This window comes from Acipenser ruthenus, chromosome 1, assembly GCF_902713425.1.
Source record: "Acipenser ruthenus chromosome 1, fAciRut3.2 maternal haplotype, whole genome shotgun sequence".
Taxonomy (NCBI): Eukaryota; Metazoa; Chordata; class Actinopteri; order Acipenseriformes; family Acipenseridae; genus Acipenser; species Acipenser ruthenus.
Window position 1 is genome coordinate 50538080 of NC_081189.1, and position 25742 is coordinate 50563821.

Consider the following 25742-nt stretch of genomic DNA (forward strand, 5'->3'; position numbering starts at 1 on the left):
ATTTAAACTTGACAGAGTAAATGTACCTAGTAAATACTACACATTTTTTAAAAAAGCAACATCATACAATGACAATCTGAGTTTTTTTTTTTTTTTAAGCCCACAGACTGCAGTCACCACCACTATGCTCTTTAAATATGTAAGTTAGCCATGTGTGCGCTCAGCACTCTCACTGTGAGCAGCCAGCTGTATTCATAGAGTTAACCTCGCCCCAACAGAAAGGAAACATACATTCAACATTTTTTTTATTTGATTTCTAAGTCACAAATTAGTACAACATGGTAAAAAAAAAGGTGGTGTCCGATTTCTCGCGTACCCCAGTTTGAAAACCACTGCTATAGGGTGATGCAAAACTTTTGGCCATAGCTGTAAAGTTGTTGTTGTTTGTTTATTTAATTTATTTATGGATTTGTTTATTTGCTAATTTACAGTATACAGTGCCGTGAAAAAGTATTTGCCCCCTGTCTGATTTTCTGCATTTCTGCACATTTTTCACATTGTATTTGGTCAGATTTTTTTGTGGGTTGTAGTAGTATATAGAGGGAGTCGAAGAAAAAAATGACACCAAAGTTTGGTGCTTCTTTCATTTGTTTGGTGTGCAAGGTAATCAAACATTCAGTCTTCAGGTGTGAAAAAGTTACTGCCCCCCCAGTTAACTCAACCCAATTAAAGGGATAAATCGGGCCAGCTGTTTGAGTACTTTGGTTAACAACCAGGCCTGATTTCACATCATGCCAACAAAAGAAATTCCTGAAGACCTCTGGAAAAAAGTCTGGAAAGGGTTACAAAGGCTCTGGGGCTCCACCGACCACAGTCAGAGCCATATTGTCCAAATGGAGAAAGTTTGGGACAGTAGTGAATCTTCCCAGGAGTGGTCTTCCTGCCAAAATCTCTCCAAGAGCAAGGCGTAAAATCATCCAGGAAGTCACAAAGAACCCTAGAACAACATCCAGGGATCTGCAGGCCTCTCTCGCCTCGGCTAAGGTCAGCGTTCATGACTCCACCATCAGAAAGACACTGGGCAAAAATAGGATTCATGGCAGAGTAGCAAGGCGGAAACCATTGCTCACTAAGAAGAACATGAATGCTAGTCTCAAGTTTGCCAAAAAACACCTGGATGATCCTCAAGAGTTCTGGAACAATGTTCTATGGACAGATGAGTCAAAAGTAGAACTTTCTGGCCGCCATGGTCTCCGTTATGTCTGGCGAAAACCAAACACTGCATTCCACAGTAAGAACCTCATACCAACGGTCAAGCATGGTGGTGGTAGTGTCATGGTTTGGGGATGCTTTGATGCATCGGGACCTGGGCGCCTTGACATCATTGAAGGAACCATGAATTCTGCTCTGTATCAGAGAATTCTATTATTTATTTATTTTATTACTATTTATTTCTTAGCAGACGCCCTTATCCAGGGCGACTTACAAATCGGTACAACAGGGGTTGTACCGACAGACTGGAAAATATCAAACGTAATACCGATACACAAAAAGGGAGACAAAACCAAACCAGGTAACTACAGACCAATAAGCCTGACTTCTATTATATGGAAACTTATGTAAACTATAATAAGAACCAAAAATGGAAAATTACCTATATGGTAACAATATCCTGGGAGACAGTCAGCATGGTTTTAGGAAAGGGAGATCGTGTCTAACTAACCTACATGACTTTTTTGAGGATGCAACATTGAAAATGGATAATTGCAAAGCATACGACATGGTTTATTTAGATTTCCAGAAAGCTTTTGACAAAGTCCCGCATAAGAGATTAATTCTCAAAATGAACGCAGTAGGGATTCAAGGAAATGCATGCACATGGATTAGGGAGTGGTTAACTTGTAGAAAACAGAAAGTACTGATTAGAGGAGAAACCTCAAAATGGAGCGAGGTAACCAGTGGTGTACCACAGGGATCAGTATTGGGTCCTCTGCTATTCCTAATCTACATTAATGATTTAGATTCTGGTATAGTAAGCAAACTTGTTAAATTTGCAGATGACACAAAAATAGGAGGAGTGGCAAACACTGTTGCAGCAGCAAAGGTCATTCAAAATGATCTAGAAAGCATTCAGAACTGGGCAGACACATGGCAAATGACATTTAATTGAGAAAAGTGTAAAGTACTGCACGCAGGCATTAAAAATGTGCATTATAAATATCATATGGAGATACTGAAATTGAAGAAGGAATCTATGAAAAAGACCTAGGAGTTTATGTTGACTCAGAAATGTCTTCATCTAGACAATGTGGGGAAGCTATAAAAAAAGGCCAACAAGATGCTCGGATATTTTGTGAGTGTTGAATTTAAGTCAAGGGAAGTAATGTTAAAACTTTACAATGCATTAGTAAGACCTCACCTAGAATATTGTGTTCAGTTCTGGTCACCTCGTTACAAAAAGGATATTGCTGCTCTAGAAAGAGTGCAAGAAGAGCGACCAGAATTATCCTGGGTTTAAAAGGCATGTTGTATGCAGACAGGCTAAAAGAATTGAATCTATTCAGTCTTGAACAAAGAAGACTACGCGGTGATCTGATTCAAGCATTCAAAATCCTAAACGGTATAGACAATGTCGACCCAGGGGACTTTTTTGACCTGAAAATAGAAACAAGGACCAGGGGTCACAAATAGAGATTAGAGAAAGGGGCATTCAGAACAGAAAATAGGAGGCACTTTTTTACACAGAGAATTGTGAGGGTCTGGAACCAACTCCCCAGTAATGTTGTTGAAGCTGACACCCTGGGATCACTCAAGAAGCTGCTTGATGAGGTGCTGGGATCAATAAGCTACTAACAACCAAATGAGCAAGATGGGCTGAATGGCCTCCTCTCATTTGTAAACTTTATGTTCTTACAGGAAGCGTTTGGTTGCAGTTATTGCTGCTAAAGGTGGTGTAACCAGTTATTGAGTCTAAGGGGGCGATTACTTTTTCACACGGGGGCATTGGGTGTTGCATAACTTTCTTTAATAAATAAATTTAATATGTATCAACTTTGGTGTTATTTGTTCACTCAGGGTCCCTTTTATCTAATTAGGTTTCGGTTGAAAATCTGATAACATTCAGTGTCAAAAATATGCAAAAATGCAGAAGATCAGACAGGGGCAAATACTTTTTCACAGCACTGTATATAACACCCCCATTTATTAGAGAACACAGAAAAAATGTTCACCATAAATATACATTTTCAAAATTTTATGAATGTGTGCGTTGCCAAACTCTTGACATTGCAAAAGAGGTAAAACTTGTCAGAATGCCCTTGTAGATCAAATGTTAGAATAAAATGTGAAACAAATACATTATGTAGAATTTTGACAGCAAACGTACAAAAGGTTGCATAGATAAACTTTTGTTCACTAACAAATTTGAAAGAGCATTTTAATATTGCCTGTACTCTGTATGCTTTAAAGCACTGGTTTGCTCATAAACTTAGTATAAAGGTAGGTATGATTTTATATTAATTTATATTTATATAGTCAATAATAACACATTTGTAATTTATAAACATACCTTTGAGACATAATCTTATAGGCATCTGGCAGGTAGCATCGGATATTCTCCATCTGAGCTGGATCAGCATCACAGATTTTATCATCTGTCCTTCCATAGTTGGCACTTTCAATCATTATGACGTCCGTTCCTGGACAGCGTAGTTCTATAGGGTAGCTCTCACAAGATAGTTCTCTCCTTACAACTGCCATTGGAATGGGTGCACGACTAAAAGCTGTAAATACAGGGAAAATACACTGTCAATGGACAGTTGCTGGTAGTAACGTAAACATCTCTAGAGGTTTTAACATACTGGATTAGACATTATTTAAATCCAGTTTAGATACATTGACCCAAGGCAAAAGGTTAAGTACTGTAATTGTAGCTATATTTTCATAAACCTCATGTATTTTGGACTTTCTATTAGCTACATTAATCTCAAAAGTGCAGGTTTGAAAGAAACACATACCAAACATGTGTTTTCATTTTAAAATGTAATATCTGGTACTACATAAGGTAAAATAAAGTTCTCATTTCCCATGCTTTTCTTTTAAGAAATCTGTTACACTTAAACTTCCTAGGTCATTTCACTTCAGGAATGTCTTCAGGTCAAAGTATGTTAGTTCCACCCTACAAATGTAACACTTTCTAAAAGCATGACTTGCAAACAGAGATTTATTTATATAGTGTAGTACCAGATATCTTGTTTTTTTATAAAAAAAAATTTTTTAAACAATATGCTTTCTTCCAAAACTACACATTTGAGACCTGTTAGCAAATGGCAGTGCACTACATGTAATATTTCAGAAGTTATTTTGTTAGCTAGAACAATGAAAACTGGACAAATGGATAATACCATGAATAAAAACATGATTTGAACAAACATACTGTAACAATAAATAAAAATTACTGAAAAAAAAACAGCCCCAATACCCACTGGTCATTAGGAGTAGACCCATAATCTCCCCCTGGCATGCATCAGGCTTACTAATTGAGAATTATGCTGTTGTGAAATCTGTTATACAATAATAGGAAAAAGAAGTTAATATCTAAATATTTCATACAACAAGACTGTTGATAAATGTCGTATTTATTCAGCATTTATTGAGAACTATTACTGAGAAGCAGACTAAACAACTGTGTGGAAGTGGTTTCGGTATAACAGTTGAAGCACTGAAACAGGAGAACAAAATTATTATAAATTGGGGCACCCAGACACAGAGAAAAGACTAGAGAACAATCTGCAATTACTGAGTTCCCTTTCAAGTACGAAGTGTAACCATTACAATATGGGCAGGATTTTCCCTATATATTTTGTAGTCACTAGTGACTAATCCTTTCAATAAACTTTCTCTTGGTGGACGAGCGTTTAGTCATTTTGCACCCTCGTTGTAGAATACACTCCCTTTCGAAATTCGTAATGCCGATTCATTAATTACATTTAAATCCAAACCAAAAACAAATTTTTACACAAAGGCCTATTTGTAGACTGGGATGGTATATTGGATTGTTTTGTGTATCAGACTGAATCAAGCAACATAAGTCTGCTGACTGTGCTCTCTCCCCAGCTTGCAATAGCTCCAGCTGGAGTTATTTATTTATCGTTTTGGCTTATGCTAAAATTACAAGACTTTTATCTTGTATCTTTTATGTAATTGTTACAATTACTGTATTTTGTTAAGGCATTTCTCATTCTGTTTTTTCTGTTGTCACAGAGACTCAGCGCAGGCCTGTCTGCAACATGGTGCTGTGAGCACACGTGTAGTGACAGCAGCTGATGGGTTCAGCAGCACTGTGCAGGACCAAGATACTTGCTTCAGTTGTGGTTGCTTGCAATCTCTCCGTGTCGTTTTGGTGACAGCTTTAGCGTCACCATTATAAAGGCTGTTAGTTCATTCTAACAAGCAGGCTTCCCTCATTCTTGTGTGAGTATTGACCGAGTGGTTTTGCCAGTGGCTTGTACAGGTGGGCAACCCAATGATACATTGCTAACTGCGAACCAGTGGACCCGTACTGTACCCAACCCGGGACCAAGGTTACTGCACCGGTGCAAACCCAGTGCCATGCCCGTACCGTCCCCATATCGTACCGTGCTCAAGTCACCGAACTGGTGCCAAACTGACCCGGTGCTAAAGTCACCAAACCGACCTAGTTTCTACCTGGTCCTACACGGCCAGCTACCGACCGGTACTTACGCCTCCGGTCGGGTACCAAACCGGTCTTGACCTGCCTGGTTGCTATCTATAAGCAGATTGAGGCAGCAACTGTATACTGTACACTGCATTGTTTGCTTCTTGCATCATGCTAGGGTTTTATCCATGCGGCACATGCAAGGCCAGTCTGCCTATAGAGGACAAGCACAGCAGATGCTCTTCCTGCCAGCAGCCAGAGCATGCCAAAGAGGCACTGGCGAACCACAGTTTGTGCACCTTTCTCTAAGCGATTGCTTGAGAAATGTCTCACCCACTCTGCGTACCTTACTCTCGCTCTTCCCCATCACCCTCAGTTAGAGGGAGACCAGACGACACACCCGGGAAAGTAGCCCACACAGGAAACAGTCTTCACGGTCTTCATCATCTTCCTCTACTTCTCCTTCTCCTCCCCCAAGGAAGAAGAGTCGCCGTTCCAAGTGATTGTGGACTTAGAGCAGGTGGAAAAGCTCTGTGAACGTTTGGTGCCACCTGCCCCATCTGTCCCCTTGGCAGTCTATCTTTGGTGATGAGCCTACCACCCGGATTTTCTTTTTGAAATCCAGTTGTCCTGGGATCATCCGGCTACAGCTCTGGCTGTTTCCTGGTCGATGGACACCCTATATAGGGTGCATCATGTGGAGAAGCTGGAGAACCCATTTGCCACCGGTGGAGGCTTCAATTGCTGCCTTGGTACAGGCGCCTAATTTAGCGCTCCTGTCCAAGGACACTATCTGCCCCAACAAGCAGTGCTGGGTCGGAGGTGATCCTCAAGCATGCCTATTCAGCCAATGTGTTTGCCGCACGCCTGGGCAACTGTAATAGTATCCTGGTAGCCTACCAGTCCTATTTCCGACAGTCACAGGCCCTCACGACAACAGCTGGAGGAGCTGCGCCTGGCATAAGAACCTGCTCCATATGTCAAAACTAAACGGGAAGTTTAGGCAGGAACCTGGCTGCGCTGGTAGCTGCATATAGGCAGCTTTGGATTTCCCAGGCACGTGTGCCTGCTTGCCGCGGAGGCTTTTATAGTTCTGCAGCCTGGCGCAAAGACAAAAGCCTCAGGCTAAGTCACAAGCCATGCAGCAGCCCTGGAGTATTGGTGTCAGTGCACCACGGACACCAGGGTGCTTACTACCCTTCAGACCGGCTACTCATTGGAGTTCAAGCATGGTCCCCCTCTGTTTTCGGGGTGTGAATGTAACATCAGTCACAGACACACAGGACGCCACAGTTGTGTCTCAGGAGGTAGCAGCTCCGCTTAATAAACAGGCTATTCACATGATAGACCCCCTCCACACGGAACTTGTTACTGGCCACCTTCAACAGTTGGGCCTTATGGTGAATCATGCAAAGAGCCAGCTCACGCCTTCTCACATCAGTATTTTAGAGCTGCAGGCAGTTTACCTGGCCTTGCAGAATTTTCTGCAGGTTGAAGGGAGACGTGTGCATCTCCGTACAGGCAACACAACAGTGGTGGCTTACATCAACCATCAGGGCGACCTCAGGTCACCCAGTCTCCATCGTGTGGCCCTCAAGCTTTTGCTATGGGCGCACGACAACCTACTCTCAAAGGGAGTCCCCAGCAGCTCAGAGTAGAGGCTCATCCTGAGGTGGTGAGCCTCATTTGGGAGAGGATTGGGAGAGCAGAGATAGATCTCTTTGCCTCCCAGGAATCAACCCACTGTCCCCTCTGTTCTCCGTAATAGGAGACGGGGACCCACTGGCAATAGATGCCTTGGCACACCAGTGGCTGAGACAACTGTTATACGCCTTCCCACTGCTCACACTGTCTGCAGAAAATCAGACAAGACCGGGTCAAGGTGCTCCTAGTAGCCCCTTATTGGCCCAGGAGACTCTGATTTTCAACCCTGATGCAGCTCCTGAGCGGTCAGCCATGGAGACTGCCCAAGCTCCACGACCTGCTCAGTCAGGCACTGGGGACCTTATGGAATCTTGACCCATCGAGCCTGCAGCTCTGGGACTGGTCCCTGAACAACTGCATCTGAACCGTCTGGCACTTTCTAATAGGGTCACTGACACCCTGCAGAATGCCATAGCACCGTCCACGTGTTCCTAGTATGGGTACAAGTGGTGTGTTTTGCAGATGTGGTGTCTGCCTCGTGGGTTCGACCCCACTACCTGTCACATGGCAGTTGTACTGCAGTTTTTGCAGGACCTTTTTGACAAGGGGAAATCCCCCTCCACGTTAAAGGTCTATCTGGCAGCCATTTCGGCTTGCCATGTCAGAATTGACTCTCAGGAGCTCACTTCCTGGTGGGTCAATTTTTGAAAGGCGCTCGGCAGCTTCGGCTGCCATGAAGGACGTTGTTTCTCGCTGGAGGCTAAACGTGGTGCTTAATGCACTCATGAAGCCTCCATTTGAGCCCATGCATTCAGCCGAGGTGAAAGTGACTTTCATGCTTGCTATCACCTCCGCAAAGTGGGTGAGTGAGCTGCAGGCATTCTCTATTGCAAAAGCCTGCTTAATTTTTACAGAGGCCAGGACAAAGGTTACGCTCTGTACCAATCCTGCCTTTTTGCCAAAGACAATCTTGGCATGCCATGTCAACCAATTGGAGGCTTTCCATCCATTTTAAGGTAGTTAAATTAAGTCCATAATGTTATACCCCACAGTTATACATTTTTTCTTGATGTCATTTGATTTTTAATGTTACAAAGAATGGCAGAAACATCAAAGCAACACAAACAAAAAAAATTCAATTTCACTGTTAAATTATGTTTTCATCACTACATAAATCAAATTGTCACTAGCAGACAAATTCCATATAACTGTAGCAATTGATATACCACTGCATTAACCCTTTCAGGACCAAGCATTCATTCTTCAGTGGGATGCTCCCCCAGGACCAGAGGGTTTTTTGCCTGTATTTGACTTGCTTCCTATAAAAATTGGAAATTGTGTCCCTTTTTTTCAGAACATTCTGGGGAACATTGCAAGTACAAACTTTTCACTTTTTTAATGTAAAGTATTTTTATTATGTATTCAACTTGGAGATACATGTAAAAAAGCTTGTTATTCTATGACCCGAGGGACCTTACAATACTTCCTGAAAGTTTTGTTGAAAAATACTGCAATGACATAATACACAATTATTCTCTGGGTCTTTATAAACAGTAATGGGCACTACTCTCAATTTATTTTCTCAAAATAAATATTTGCAAGTAATTATTATTATCAGTAATAAGGAAAAAAATGTAGATAACTTTAGTTCATGAAATAGTATCTGGTTATATCCACACGTTTCTTGATATTTATAAATGTTGTAAATATCTGCACCGCCAAAACCTTCTCTGCCCTTTAGACCCTAAATGCCCCTCTCAGTGACGTCACACAAAAAGAACTAGCAGGAAGTGAACATCAGTCCCTCCCCTATCCAATGATATGTGTTTCAAGCCTGTACTGCAAAGTACGATGGCCCTGTAAGTCATCAAAACAAAGTGCATTTTCTTCTCGTATTTAAAACGATCGCGGTCCTAGAAGCCCACTTTAGTATGACCGTGTTAACACGATCCCGGTCCTTAAAGGGTTACAATAACAACAATGAATAGGTTCAGAAAATCCGCCTCCATAGGAAAAGGAGACAGAAGTCCGCACCGGGAGGCTCGCGGTCTGAAAGTATTTATTTATTTATTGCATTTATATAGTGCTTTTTATACAAAAGTATCACAAAGCACTGTACAGTACATAGCAGAAAAAAGAACAAACCAACTACATTTGTATAGCATGTCACACATACAACTGCCACAGTCAGACCATTTAAACAACAGTATACACATAATACTAGAAAAGCAGCAATTTTAAAAGTTACATTAAAACCCACGAAGATAAGGAAGCCATTTTATAAAAGTGCGTTTTTAGTCTTGACTTGAAAACTGTAACGGTCCCAGCTTCCCTGACAAATGAAGGCAGAGCATGCCATAATTTAGGAGCTCTACAAGAAAAAGCCCTACCTCCTGGGTTGCTTTTGTTGACCCTATAAATAACCAGCAGCCCTGCATCCTGTGATCTCAGAGTGTGGTTTGGAAGATACAGGGTTAGAAACTCCTGCAAATAACTAGGTGCTAATCCATTCAGGGCTTTGTAAGCTAACAGCAAAATCTTAAAATCAATTCTATACTGCACATGGAGCCAGTATAAAGAGGCCAAAACAGGAGTAATATGTTCACTTTTCCTGGTTTTAGTCAGAATTCTTGCAGCGGTGTTCTGTAAGCTGGATACCACATGTTTTGGGACATAAGAAAAAAGTCCATTGCAATAATCAATTCTAGATGAAACAAAGGCATGCAATAGTGTCTCTGCATCAGATGCGGAAATAATTGGTCTAAATTTGGCTATATTTCTCAAATAGTAAAAAGATACTTTAGTAACTTCCCTAATAGAGCCTCAAATGATAGATCAGGATCAAAGATGATCGCCAAACTCTAGTTTAAGTTTTGATGAGAGACAGCAAGGTTCAAGCTTATGTAATCCAACATTTCCTTTTAGTTGGTTCTGTGATCCCAGTAGCATAACCTCTGTTTTATCTGAATTCAACATTAGAAAATTCTGTGACTTCCAAAGCTTGATGTCTGTAAGGCAAGTAAATTCCTGGCTTTAGGGACAAATATAGCTGGGTATCATCAGCATAGCAATGGAAGTTCATGCCGTGTCTGCGGATAATGTCACTTAATGGTAGCATATACACTACGGGTCAAGTTTTAGAACGCCTCCATTGTTCCAGTTTTTATTTAAATTTACGCAGTTTAATGTCTCAATGTACTCTGAAATTAAAGCATAGAACAAATAAACAATTGGAGATAAATAAATCATGGAATCATTTTGTTTAACAATTTAATCCAAATTTTTTACTCAAAGTAGCCACCTTTTGCAGATATAACAGCCGAACACACTCGTGGCATTCTTTCTACAATGGAAATCAAATATTGTTCGGAAAGTTCTTCCCAACACTGTTGCAGAAGTTCCCACAAATGTGTTGCACTTGTAGGTTGCTTTGCTTTCACCCTTCTGTCCAGTTCATCCCAAACCAGCTCGATGGGGTTTAAGTCTGGAGACTGTGCTGGCCATTCCATGATTTGAAGCCTACCTTCTTGTTCTTTTCTTCTAAGGTAGTTCTGACATAGCCTGGAGGTATGTTTTGGGTCATTATCTTGCTGTAGGATGAACCCCTGACCAACTAGGCGTATACCAGAGGGTATTGCATGGCGCTGCAAAATGCTGTGGTAGCAGTTTTGGTTCAGGGTGCCACTCACTCTGTGCAAGTCGTCGACTCTGGATCCAGCAAAAGAGCCCCAGACCATCACGCTTCCTCCTCCATGTTTGACAGTTGGCGTCACACACCGAGGAACCATCCTTTCACCTACTCGACGGCGTACAAAAACCCTGCGTGATGAACCGAAGAGTTCAAATTTTGATTCATCGGTCCATAAGACCTTCTTCCAGTCTTCAGTAGTCCACTGGCGGTGCTTCATGGCCCAGGCAAGCCTCTTTTTCTTATTTTGCCATCTTAGCAATGGCTTTCTTATTGCCACTCGACCTGTCAAACCTGCAGCTCGAAGTCTTCTCTTCACAGTTGAAACTGAGACTTGCATACTTCGACCAGTGTTAAGCTGTGCTTGAAGCCGTTGTCCTGTGAGCCGCCTATCACGCAAGCTGTTGACTCTCAGAAACTTGTCTTCTGATTCTGTTGTGGCTTTGGGTCTGCCAGACCTCTTCCTGTCAGAGTTTCCTCCAGTTTCCAAGTGCCTTTTGATGGTGTAGGAAACTGTACTCACTGACACCTTGGCTTTCTTTGCAATTTCTCTAAAGGAAAGACCTACACTTTTAAGGGTTATAATGGTCTGTCTGTCTTCCTTTGTTAATTGCCTTTTTCTCGCCATTATGAGAGCAATATACTACTTCCTGCAGTACAATACTGTCCAAATAATGCTTAAGAGGGTGTAGTAACACAGTCTGTTCCAACACTGCTTTTATACAGACAGAGGGTTTGTAAGTAATCAACAAAAGTTGGGACACCTGTAGGAATTGTTAGCATCAACTTTCAAGGTTAATTTACTTCCATTGCTGCAGAACAGCTGTAAGTTGTTAACCCATTACTTGTTCCCTGAAAAAGGCCTTTTTGTATAACTCTGAAATGTACATTATTTTTCAGTTTTTGTTAACCTAAACTTTTTTTTTTTTTTTTTTTTAACCTCTGGCAGTTTACCGCTTACCTTTGTACCAGTTCAGGTTATTCACTGGACTTGAACTGCTTAAATTTCAATAAAAACTGGAAAAAATGGGGGTGTTCTAAAACTTTTGACCGGTAGTGTACATCTAAATCATATATAAAAGAAAATAGCAAGGGACCTAGAATGAAGCCGTGTGGAACACCACAGCCAACTTCCGATAATGCCGATTTTACCTCCCCAATAGAGACAAACTGAAACATATCATAAAGATAAAATTTAATCCAGGAGAGGAGAAGGCCAGACAGTCCCACTGTGCTTTCAAAGGCAGCACTTAGATAAGAAGAATTAAAACTGATGGAAAGCCAGAGTCCGAGTTTATCAGCAGATCGTTCACAACTGACAAGGGTCGTCTCGGTGGTATGTGCAGCACGAAAACCAAACTGAAAACTTCTGAAATATAGCATTAAGAGTTAGAAATTTTTGTAAATGAATTGCAACAACTTTCTCTAGAACCTTATCTAAGAATGGTAGTTTGTAGATTTGCCTATAGTTATTCAGGACTTTAGGGTCCAAATTGTGCTTCTAAGCATAGGCTTTACCACAGCTAACTTAAGTGTTGAGGGAACTATACCGAAGGAAAGTGAACCTTTCCTAATTTTTAAAATGTGGGTGTAATGGGGCGAGATCTGTACTGGCTATCTGGTGTATGCATGATCCTGTAGGGGAGGAGTCGGGAGCCCTGTAGGATCCGCCTGTCAATCATTGCGATTACACAGAGAGGTTGGGTGAGGGTGTGTTCTCTCCCTGAGTGGTCAGGAGGCGGGCCTATAAAAACTGTGCTTTGTTATTCCTCAGCCCCGCCCATCTAGGAAGAATAACAGTGACAGTCCTGGTCATGAGGGTCTGGAGAAACCACAAAAGGACAGGCAAACGAGGCTGAGGAAGACAGCCAACCCGGAGAAGAAAATAAATAAAATAATTTGTATTCACGTACCCGAAATCAGGACATGTATAGATTAGCAGGGAAACCCTGGGCAACCCCAAATAGTATTAGTAGGGGAATAACAAAGTGCAGGCTGAAGACCCGAACCGTGCGGGTAGTGACGGCGGGGAAATGCTGCAAGAGCAGCACCTTTTATTTTGTAGTTTTGTTATTGTGTTTTATTTTCCTTTTTACTTTCGCCCTTTTGTTTGTATTATTATTTTGAGCACCTGCGTGTGCATCGCTAGTGAACGACCAACCTTTTACCATTGCTGGTATTGGGTTGTGCTCTGGAGTCAGTGCTACAGTGCCACTTTGTGGCGTAAATAAATCTGTGCGCCAAGTAGCGTTTTCAACTACAGTTCTGTCTTGTGTCCAGTGAACTCCCACACATGGTGTCAGAGTGGGATTCACTGGCACTGCCCACCTACAGCAGTTCAGAACATGGATGCCATACAGTTTGCAGCTATGATGGACCTCCTGCACCAAACCCTGACAGTGGCCGTGCAGGGAGGTGCCCGACCTGCGGGGCCAGACCCGAGGCTACAGAGGCCAACGAAGATGACAGCAGAGGATCGGCCCAAAGCCTATTTTGAAGTCTTTGAGGCTATGGCTGGTGGACGTAATTGTGGTCGAGCGGTTAATGGAGTGCTTGGCCCAGGAGTCGCACAACAGCATGCACCTACTACTTTGGATCAGGCAGTGCTACTGGCGAAACAGTTCCGGGTAGCAGAACCAACGCCCACCAGGCTGCCTGGGAAGGTTGCTACTCCAGCATCACCCTCATTACCAGGCCCAGAGAGGGCAAAGGGACTGGGGGGAAGGGGTAGCCAGGGCTTTGGACAGAGTGTGGCAGTGGGAGATCCCGGCCCGGGACCCGGGGCAGGGTGGGGATACCCACAGGCTGCTGCGGGGTCGGACCGGGGACTCGCGCGGCCATTCTACAGCCGAGCCCCTTTGATGGCTCCGGTCTTTCGACAGCTTGCTGAAGCTCCGAGGCAAGAAACCAGCCCACTGAGGTGTTGGACATGCCGGGAGGTGGGTCACATTGCTCAGGAGTGCCCTGCCATGGAATGTGTCATCAGACCAGGTAAGAGTATTCATTTACCTCCAGCAGACAGGTTTTGTTATTCCTGTAACAGTGGATGGTACACAAACCCAGGCTCTCTTAGATTCAGGGTGTAGTCAGTCCCTAATACAGGAGAGTTTAATCTCACTGGGGCATAAACAAATATTGGGATGGGTGCATATTAAATGTGTTCATGGGGATATGCGCTCTTATCCCAAGGTAAATTTAAAAAGTGACGCGAGTACAAGTGGGTTTCTGTTCTCTGTTGCCAGTTCCAGTAGTTCTGGGATGGGACTGCGAGCAGTTTAGAGGTTGGTTAGCTGCTGTGATGGCCCCGTTCTCTCTACTGGCTAAGAAAGAGGAAGCAATTGGAGAGATCTATCCCTTTCATGACCCGGCCTGGTATTGCCATAAATTTAAACCCCGGGAACGCCAGGCTGCTACGAATGAGGGCTGGCAATGGAGGGAGTCCGAGTTTCAGGTGGGGGCGATTGGTGAAGAGTCTGGGGGGGGGGAGGCTGCGGAGCCAGCGCAGGGGTCTGGCTCGGCTGCCTCCGCTCGGGACCGACCCAATCCCGAGCTGGAAGCCATGGAAGCTGATTTCTTAGCTCGCTCCCGTGACTTCGGTTCAAGCAAGGGCGTGACGACGTGCTGGGCAGGCTCTTTGACCAAGCAGCTATGATTAATGGTAGGATGGTCAGGTGGTCGAGCCTAGATGCGCCGCCAAGTACCCTCACTTTGAAATTGCCCGGAAACTTTTGTACCGGGTTTTAAAGAGGATTTGTTGCAATTGGCACGTGCTATTCCTCTGTCTGGTTCTTTGGGAAGGGACAAGACCAAAGCAAGGCTCGTGACACGGTTCTATTGGCTGGGGCTAGATGGCGATGTCTGGCGTTTTTGTGAACGCTGTGGAGAGTGTCAGAATGCTAGCCCTAGAGCCGTCCCACGAGCTCCACTGGTACTGTTGCCGCTAGTGGAAGCTCCGTTTGAGCGTATAGGAGTAGATATAGTTGGAACGCTAGAGCGGAGTGTGGCGGGATATACACAGGGCAGCAGTGTGGAGTAGTGGTTAGGGCTCTGGACTCTTGACCGGAGGGTCGTGTGTTCAATCCCAGGTGGGGAACACTGCTGCTGTACCCTTGAGCAAGGTACTTTACCTAGATTGCTCCAGTAAAAAAAAAAAAATTTAAAAAAAAAACCTGTATAAATGGGTAATTGTATGTAAAAAATAATGTGTTAAAAAAAAATAATAATAATGTAATTGTATGTAAAAATAATGTGATCTCTTGTAACAAGTGTAAGTCACCCTGGATAAGGGCGTCTGCTAAGAAATACAATAACAATAATAACACATCTATTGGTCATCTTAGATTGCACTGTGCTATCCAGAGGCCATACCCCTCCGATCTGCATCTGCTAAATCTGTTGCCAACGAGCTAGTTTTCTCCCAGGGAGATATTAACCGACCAAGGCACCAACTTTATGTCCCGGCTAGTCCATGGGACATTCAAACTTTTGGGGATCAAGACCATTAGGACCTCTGTTTACCACCCCCAGACCGATGGTCTTGTGGAATGTTTTAATAAGACCCTCAAAAACATGTTGCGCAGATTTATTAATAATGACGTGCGCTACTGGGACCAGCCGATTCCTCCCCTTCTCTTTGCCATCCGAGAGGTACCTCAGACCTCTTCGGGGTCTCCGCCATTCGAGCTGCTGTATGGGCGGAGACCCTGGGGTGTGCTTGATCTGGTTAAAGAGATATGGGAGGAGCAGCAGGATAATTCGACCAATACTGTCCGGTATGTGTTGGACCTGCGCAAACGTCTTGAGTCTGTGGGAAAGTGGGCGCATGACAATTTGCAGCAGGCTCAATGCAGACAGGAGACCCAACATAACAAGGGAGCCCGGTTAAGCACGTTTCAGCCGGGGACTAAAGTGCTTATATTGTTGCCCGGCTCTGAGTCTAAACTTCTGGCAAAGTGGCAAGGACCCTTTGAGGTTACACACCGGATTGGGATGGTGGATTATGCCAGAGCGACAGAGAGAAAAGCACATTTATCATGTAAAACTTCTTGAAGTCCTGGTTGCAATGTGAGGCATTGCTAGTGGTGCAAGCAGATGACGTCACAGACGTGGGACCTGATCTTTTTGTGTTGGCGAAAACAGGCTCGGTACAATTGCAGACAATCTGACACCAACACAGAAATGTCAGGCTCAGGCACCGGTGGCGGAATTTCCTGATGTGTTTTCTCGAGTAGCCCACCATCACATTGAAATTGAGCCAGAGGCGCCAGTTTGCCAGAGGCCATACCGTATTCCTGAACACAAAAGGCAGGTAATAAAAATGGAAATTGATGAGATGCTCATAGTGGGGGTAATAGAAGAGTCCCAAAGTGACTGGAACAGTCCAATTGTGTTAGTGGATAAACCAGATGGATCAACAAGGTTTTGCATTGACTTCAGGCGAGTCAATGAAAAATGGAAGTTTGATGCTTATCCTATGCCCCGAGTAGATGAGTTGCTGGGGCGTCTAGGCACGGCTCATTTTATGATGACACTGGATATAAAGGGGTACTGGCAGATACCCCTAACCCCAGAATCCAGAGAGAGGACGGCGTTTTCGAATCCCTTTGGGTTATACCAATTTAGGGCCATGCCCTTTGGGTTGCATGGAGCACCAGCCACTTCCCAGCGGATGATGGATCGCAATTTGCGGCCCCATCAGCAGTACGCTGCTGCTTACATAGTTGACGTGGTTATCCACAGTGAGGATTGGCCAGGTCATCTATGTAAGGCAGCGGCAGTGCTGCAATCCTTGTGGGAGGCTGGGCTCACTGCTAACCCAAAGATATGTGCCGGTGGGAAGAGTTGGAGTATTTGGGGTATAGAGTAGGGAGTGGCCATATCAGACTGCTAATTGCAAAGGTGAAAGCCTTGGCTGACTGGCCGATCCCTACGACCAAAACCGAAGTGCGATCCTTCTTGGGACTAGCGGGCTACTATAGGAAGTTCATCCCGAACTTCGCCACGCTCGCTACTCCTTTGACAGACCTCACCCGGAAGGCTGCCCCAAATACGGTCCAGTGGACGGAGCCATGCCAGACAGCCTTTCTTGCCTTGAAGCGAAGGCTGTGTAGCAAGCCATGCTGTGCAGTCCTGATTTCAGCAGGCAGTTCACCCTACAGACAAATGCGTCCGGGGGCAGTGTTGTCTCAGGAGATGGACAGAAGCGAGCACCCGGTTCTGTATATCAGCAGGAAGCTCCTCCCCCGCAAGAAAAATTATAGTACCATCGGAAAGAAGTGTCTTGCAGTAAAATGGGGAGTCAAGTCACTTCGGTACTACCTCCTGGGGCGACACTTCACCCTGGTGACAGATCATGCTCCCTTAGCATGGCTTCACTGGATGAAAGACAACAATGCCAAAATCACAAAGTGGTATTTGGCGCTGCAGCCCTATGCCTTCAGGTAGTCCACCGAGCAGGGAAACTGCATCAAAACGCAGATTTTTGAATGGACCGGTGGTGCCATTCTGAGGGGGAGGATATGTAACAGGACAAGATCTGTACTGGCTATCTGGCATATAGGACCAGGGGTCACAAATGGAGATTAGATAAAGGGGCATTCAGAACAGAAAATAGGAGGCACTATTTTACACACAGAATTGTGAGGGTCTGGAACCAACTCCCCAGTAAGGTTGTTGAAGCTGACCCCCTGGGATCCTTCAAAAAGCTGCTTGATGAGATTCTGGGATCAATATGCTACTAACAACCAAACGAGCAAGATGGGCCGAATGGCCTCCTCCCGTTTGTAAACCTTCTTATGTTCTTATAAAAAAGGGTCACTAATATTTCACACAGAACACATTGAACCATAAACCCTTTAATCACCTATACTTAGCACAATAAAATTCCATTTGTTTGTCTAAATAAAATCAATGTAGTTAAGATGTGCAAACGTACAGTAATACTAAGAGGTCAATTGTATTTTGAATAACCCTACTAGCTGCTTTTTCATAAACACATACAAATACCCCAGCAGCGCAAAACAAGCAGTTTTTTTTTTTTTTTGTTTTGTTTTTTTAAATCTGTGTAATAATTGATCTGTTCAACCACTATGACCATTTCTTAAATTAATTGAAAATAATGCAGTTCTGTCCTCGACCTCCTTTTGTCTGGCAATGTTGATAGTGCAACATTGTTTATAAGCTTGTACATGAGTTTTGATTCGCAAGTGGTAGTTTGGATTTTAAAAACTGACAATTTGCCAGTTTTTTTGTTTTCTAAAACAAAGATTTTTTTAAACATAGTATAACTTTAGATCAATATACATTTACCCCTATTTTTTCTATCGCATTTAAGTTTTAAACTTACTCAAATAAAAATCTATTGATTGACCTACCAAATAAGTAATTTTTTTATTGATACTTGGTAAGAAATAATAAAAAAGACCAAAAATGTTTTCAGTTATTTTAGACATCTCAGTGCTGGCAGGATTCAGACTGCTTATTTCTCTCCCTGTCTGCTCCATAGTTTTTTAGCCTGTCTGCATACGACATGCCTTTTAACCCTTTGTGGTCCATTTATTAATTGCGCGTCAGGCACGTCAGGTCTAATTAATTTTCACACGCGCAGTTAATTTTAGACGCGCTGTTTAAAAGTATTTTTTTCCCCCCCACAGTCAAACGGGTTTAAATGGCCCTGTATATCAACAAAGAACTCACTAGGCATCTCCAGCCCCGCCCCACCCTTTCGTTTGCTATAGCGTTCACCTATGCAAGAAATAAATAATAATAATAATAATAATAATAATAGTACATACTGATCGATCATCTCCGGATCACTCGTTTTATCACCAAACTCCTCAATAATGCGATCCAAGTCATTATTTTATTACTATAACATCTCAAAAAAGCTCTGCAAATGTCCGTGTTTTCTGTGCGCTGATTCAGTCAGCCAACTTGTTTACTTAAGACCCGCCCCGTTATCCGATACCTGATACCATGTATAACTATTCATGAGATACGCCTTTTTTTTTTTTTCTTTTTTCGACTTGTCTCGGCTCTTGTCGCTCCCACTCGGCAATTGAATGGTTCTTGGCTTTTTCCGACAAAGGACCTGTGAGGAATAATTGCAATGTCGGACCCAGTCCGACAATGGACCGGAAATGGTTAAACCCAGGATAATTCTAGTCGCTCTTCTTTGCACTCTTTCTAGAGCAGCAATATCTTTTTTGTAACGAGGTGACCAGAACTGAACACAATATTCTAGATGAAGTCTTACTAATGCACTGTAAAGTTTTAACATTACTTCCCTTGATTTAAATTCAACACTTTTCACAATATATCCGAGCATCTTGTTGGCCTTTTTTACAGCTTCCCCACATTGTCTAGATGAAGACATTTTTGAGTCAACAAACTCCTAGGTCTTTTTCATAGATTCCTTCTTCAATTTCACTATCTCCCTTTTGATATTTATTATGCACATTTTTATTGCGTGTGTGCAGTACTTTACACTTTTCTCGATTAAATATAATTTGTCATGTGTCTGCCCAGTTCTGAATGCTGTCTAGATCATTTAGAATGATCTTTGCTGCTGCAACAGTGTTTGCCACTCCTCCTATTTTTGTGTCGTCTGCAAATTTAACAAGTTTGCTTGCTAAACCAGAATCTAAATCATTAATGTAGATTAGGAATAGCAGAGGACCTAATACTGATCCCTGTGGTGCACCACTGGTTACCTTGCTCCATTTTGAGGTTTCTTCTCTAATCAGTACTTTCTGTTTTCTACATGTTAACCACTCCCTAATCCATGTGCATGCATTTCCTTGGATCCCTATTGCATTCAGTTTGAGAATTAATCTTTTATGCGGGACTTTGTCAAAAGCTTTCTGGAAATCTAAATAAACCATGTCGTATGCTTTGCAATTATCCATTGTCGATGTTGCATCCTCAAAAAAATCAAGCAGGTTAGTTAGACACTATCTCCCGTTCCTAAAACCATGCCGACTGTCTCCCAGGATACTGTTACCATATAGGTAATTTTCCGTTTTGGATCTTATTATAGTTTCCATAAGTTTACATATAATAGAAGTCAGGCTTTTTGGTCTGTAGTTACCTGGTTCTGTTTTGTCTCCCTTTTTGTGGATCGGTATTACGTTTGCTAATTTTCCAGTCTGTCGGTACAACCCCTGTGTCAAGAGACTGTTACATGATCTTGGTTGGCGGTTTGTAAATAACTTTATTTCTTTGAGTACTATTGGGAGGATCTCATCTGGCCCAGGGGATTTGTTTATTTTAAGAGCTCCTAGACCCTTTAACACTTATGCCTCTGTTATGCTAAAGTTATTTAAAATTGGATAGGAACAGGTCAATATGTGTGGCATGTCCGTATCCTCCTTTGTAAAAACCTGTGAAAAGTAATAGTTTAATATATTTGCTATTTTTTTTTTCTTAGTCTATGATTTTGCCATTTGTGTCTTAGACATTTAACCTCCTCTTTGAATGTTCTCTTGCTGTTATAATATTGGAAAAACATTTTGGAATTGGTTTTAGCCCCCTTAGCATTGTTCATTTCTATCTCTCTTGGCCTTTCTAACTTCCTTTTTGACTTGCAGTTCCAAGTACTCTTTCCTTGTTTTTGGTCCATTTTAAATGCTCTGTAAAGTGCCTTTTTTCACAGAATATTTTTTTTAATTGATCTATTAAACCGTTTTGGCCATTTTGTTTTAGATTTAGATTGGTCTACTTTTGGGATGTGTTGGAAAACATGGAACAAGTATTGAATAGCAGTTTGCTACGCATGTGACGTGATTTAACATTGGATAGAAAAAACTGTTAGTTCCAAAAATGCAAGCACTGCTGTGATAGATGAAAGCTGGCTATATACTCTGGGTATATAGATACTTGCACTGCATTGACTCCGAGCAAGCAAGAAATAGCAGCTTCATTGAGCAATGGCTGGCCAGCAGCACACGGCTGTACAAACAAGTCCTTTGATCTCCAGCCCTGACATGAAAGAAGCTTGCCCTTCGGGGAGTCCACTGGGGTGTAAAACTGATTAAACAGGTTTTTGCTTAGAATATACAGCTGGTTTATGAGGGGGTCATAAAGCTAGTCTTCAAGGGGACCAGAAGAGACCAGGCTCTAAGACTTCAGAGAGATCCAAAGAGATAATGCCACTGGACTCAAAGGGTCTCAGGCAAATCGGAGAGATAGGAACAAGGAAGATGACAAAAACCAGATGTATGGACCTTTGTGGCACCAGGGGTCTGAAGAATGCACCGAGTTCAGAGGTCGTCACACTAGACTACACACACACACTAAATTAACAGGATAATGTGTTGTACCTTTTCTATTGGTTAAGTGTTAGAGAAAGAGGAGGAGAGAGACACCCATGCAGAAGGGTATTTAATGTCATGCAACAATTGTAAGAACGAGTATTCTGTTTGTCCTGTACCTGGGACCAGACTCCCTGCATATTTCAATAAACCTAACAACTGATTGAAGAAAAGGACTCTGTGCAGTTTCTTGAATCTACTTACTCACCATCCTTTTTTTAAGTTACATCAGGATGCAATTGTTTTGCGCCTCTAGTACTACATTTTTAAAAAACATCCATCCTTTTTCTGTGGATGTATTCTCTATTTTACTCCAATCTACTTCTGTTAGTCTCTGTTTCATACCTTCATAGTTTGCTTCTCTAAAATTGTAAATCTTAGCTTTAGTTATTACTTTTTGGGTTTTAAAAATCACTTCAAATCAGACCATGTTGTGCCAATGGCTCTCTGACCTCTGTTTTAGTTATTCTGTCTTCGTTATTTGAAAAGACTTAATTTGTCATTTGTCATTTCCACCATTTCAATTTAGTCCGTCATGCTCCCTACCGGGTTTTCCCCATCAACGGGCTCCGCGATCCACCAGTAAGCTATGACCAACAATTATTAGCGAGATTTTACGTAATAGCAATAATAAAACAAAACAACCACAACAAAAACATAAAAGCTCTACGCTAACTTTTTTTATGCACATGCGCGCCTAAGTTTAAAAAAAAGAAGATAGACGTGCAATGAAAACTTTAGGGGCACAAAACACACAAATAATAATAATAATAATTTAATTATTCAACAATACGTTTGAGCAAAAATATCTATAGATCTTTTTTTCCTTCCTTTTTACATAACACTTGTGCAGTTCAATACTTTTGCATCAACTAAATTAAAATGAACTTGTATTTTACAACTGTGAACACGCTGTAACTAACTCAAAGTTCCCTGTTCGCTTTCATTTTCTAACATACCTGCACTGCTCATTTCTTGTAAAGACGCCGACATATATGAATTTGTTATTTTCCTCATCTTGGTTTGACAAACTCTCTGGAAACTAGTAGCCATCGCATGAAATCAGTGAAATTGGCGGGCAATGGGATTTGTAGTTTTTAATGTGCGATTAACAGTGGGCAGTGGACACCAATAAACTACATTCCCAGAGTACATTAGGATTGAGCTATGAGTTTAGATCAGACTGAGTTTTTTTTTTTACTTTTCTGCTGAAAAAATAAATCACATTTATTGTTTATAGCCAACCTTTAGGAATTTCTCGGTCGCATACGTCCGCCTAAATTAAAATATATCTTCGCACAAGCAACTGTTGGGATATTTCATTTGTTTTTTTAAATTTAGTCGTTGCCAATCAGTTTTTTTTTTTATTATTTTCTCCCCAATTTGAAATGCCCAATTATTTTTAGGCTCAGCTCACCGCTACCACCCCTGCGCTGACTCGGGAGGGGCGAAGATGAACACACGCTGTCCTCCGAAGCGTGTGCCGTCAGCCGCCCGCTTCTTTACACTCTGCAGACTCACCGTGCAGCCGCCTCAGAGCTACAGCGTCGGAGGACAATGCAGCTCTGGGCAGCTTACAGGCAAGCCCGCAGGCGCCCGGCCAGACTACAGGGGTCGCTGGTGCGCGGTGAGCCAAGGACACCCTGGCCGACCTAACCCTCCCTCCCGCCGGACGACGCTCGGCCAATTGAGCGCCGCCCCCTCGGAGCTCCCGTCCACGGTCGGCTGTGGAATAGCCTGGACTCGAACCGGCGACATCCAGGCTATAGAGCGCATCCTGCACTCTAGCGAGTGCTTTTACTGGATGCGCCACTGGGGAGCCCCTGGATATTTTCATTTGTGCTACTGGATGACACAGAAGGCTCTGCCCATAAGCCGAAACAAAAACTGTTGTATGCTTACGCTAGTGCGTTAACCTATCGCTATCGCGATCCACGTATTGGCCACCGCTGCTATACAGTGTATACCCACTAATATTATATTTGTCTCCATCACTCTCAGACAACCAAGTTTCCGTAACACCTATATATATATATATATATATATATATATATATATATATATATATATATATACACATATATATACACACACACACACACACACACACACACACATTACAAAGTCCTACATAAAAGATTTATTCTCAAACTGAATGCAATAGGGATTCAAGGAATCCTCTCATTTGTAAACTATGTTCTTATGTTCCTATATGTATGTATACATTGTCTACCTTTACTTGTAAGCCTGTGTTTCATTCTTTTCGTCAGTTAAATCCTTTACATTTAAAAATGGTCTCATATTAGAAAAGTGAATAGAATTTGTTTTTCAGTTAGCAACACTGGTGCCTCAGCAGTGTCTTTTACAACATCAACAAAAAAATAATAATGCAAGTTGCCCTCTTTAATAGACAACATTTTTGTGACATTTTCAACGGAGAGGCAGAAATCGCATTGTAAGTGCAGTTTAAGATTACATTTAATATAATCACTGTAACTACAGATTAACACTAGACTGTAATAAAATGACACTATCTGCAGTTTTACACAAGACTGAAATAATCATTCAGTGCGTTTACATGAGCATAAGAACTCCGAAAACTAATTCTGATATCAAGTCATGTAAACACAGTTTTTGGAAAATGTATCAGAATATTCCTAAAGTCAGTTTTCGGAAAACAGCACCTAGAACTTTCCGATTAAGTTCCGAAAACTAACTAAATGTATATCATGTAAACACACTTCGGAAAACTCATTCCGATAGAGTACTGCACATGTGCAAATTTTGACCTTCATTCCTGCACATGGTTTTAGAAAACAGAGAAAATAATAATAAGCTATAGTCAGTTTGCATGCAGGGATAAAGTAATACATTTGTTAAAGTCTGTATATATTTGTTAATAGCCCATACTGAAGCAGCAAATGTTTCCCAGCTTTAAAATGACGTGAGAATTTAAAAGAATGTCTGCAAAAGAAACTGATAATATAGAACAGAATGAGCCGTTGGAAAGGCTGATTGCACATTGTGGGGAATCTGAACAGAGGTATAGGATAGTAATCTTTGAATTTAAGACCTGACACTTCAATAAAGCACTATATTGGATTGGTCTCCGTTCTATCGCAGAAATGCCTGGTCTGTTCAAATCATACTTAGGCTACTACAGTACTTTGCATGCGAAAATATCCTGCGTTTTCCAAAAACTTTAATCCATGTATACAGTTGAATTCTAATTTGATTTTTTATCGTTAATCATGTAAACACAGAAAAGTGACGTTTTAAGAATCAGTTTTCTGATTCAGTTTTCCGAAAACTTAGTTTTCGGAAAACGCTTTGTCATGTAAACGTACTGAATGTATCTGTTTCACTTATTACTGAGTTTGCACTCTTTGCATTAACATGTCTAAAAATGTGGTAAAATGCAGCAGTCATGTATGGAACACCTCCACAGAAGTGGTGTAGTTTATAACAGTTTCCTCACAAAGCAAGGAAATTCATTGCAAAAAACTATGTTAATGCAGCAGTTAGGGATGAATTCATCGCCACAAAAGCAAGGAAATGTGGCGTTAGGGTTTTTAACCCTAACTCACCACTCACCCCCACACTGTAGCAATGGATATACAGAAGCATATCAACTGGCAAAAGGCAGGACTGGTACAGAGCGTAACTTTTGTCCTAGCCTCTGTAAAAATTAAGCAGGCTTTTGCTATGGAGAATGCCTGCATCTCACTCAACCACTTTGTGGAGGTGACAGCAGGCAGACAGTCACTTGTGCAATGAATATTTCAGCTCAGCTGAATGCATGGGCTCAAATGGAGGAGTAGAACCCTTCCTCCAACTGGAGGTGGTCCATCATGTGAATAGCCCATTTTTGCAGCAGAGCTCCTACCTCCTGAGACACCACCGCAGCGGTTTCAGTCATGCCCAGAAAGGGAGGGGGGACCGTGCTTGAACTGCAGTGAGTAACTGGTCTAAACAGTAGTAAGCACCCAGATGTCCGTGATGCACTGACGCCAATACTCCAGATGGCTCCATGAAAAGGGGCCCTGGGCCTGAGGCAGCAAACCCCTTGGGCTGCTGCCCAGCTTGTGGTTTGGCCTGAGGCTTCTGCCTCTGCGCCCGGCAGCAAAACCTATTGTAGCCTCCATGGCGAGCAGCCACAAGTCGGTTATGAACACCACCACTGGCCGCAAGCGCAGCTGGCTGTGTCAGTCTTAGAGGGGCCTGTTTGTCGCTGGTTTGCAAGTTGGGGGGGGGGGGGGGGGTCGCAGGAAAGAAAGCGCACCTGCTCCTTCATGTGCGCGGTGAGAGCACTGCAGCATCTCGTCCACCACAGGACCGAAGGTATGCCCTGGTGTAATAGGGGCATCCAACAGCAGTGCTTTGTCACCGTCAGGCACGCGTGCCTGGGAAAGCCAAAGCTGCCTGCGTACGGCTACCAGCACAGCCAGGTTTCTACCTACAGCCTGCCCGTTCAGTTTTGACA

General features: G+C 42.6%; 1 protein-coding gene across 13 annotated transcripts in view; it reads right to left on the bottom strand.

Annotated features, from left to right (window-relative positions):
- Window positions 1–25742, bottom strand: part of adgrl3.1 (adhesion G protein-coupled receptor L3.1) — a 450501-nt gene that overhangs the window by 314496 nt on the left and 110263 nt on the right. For all 13 annotated transcript variants that reach the window (XM_059026057.1, XM_059026051.1, XM_034035060.3 and 10 more), the window contains one exon: window positions 3509–3722. In XM_059026057.1, coding sequence (XP_058882040.1) covers window positions 3509–3699 — 191 coding nt within the window. In that variant the 5' untranslated portion in view covers window positions 3700–3722. The remainder of the gene's footprint in view (window positions 1–3508; window positions 3723–25742) is intronic.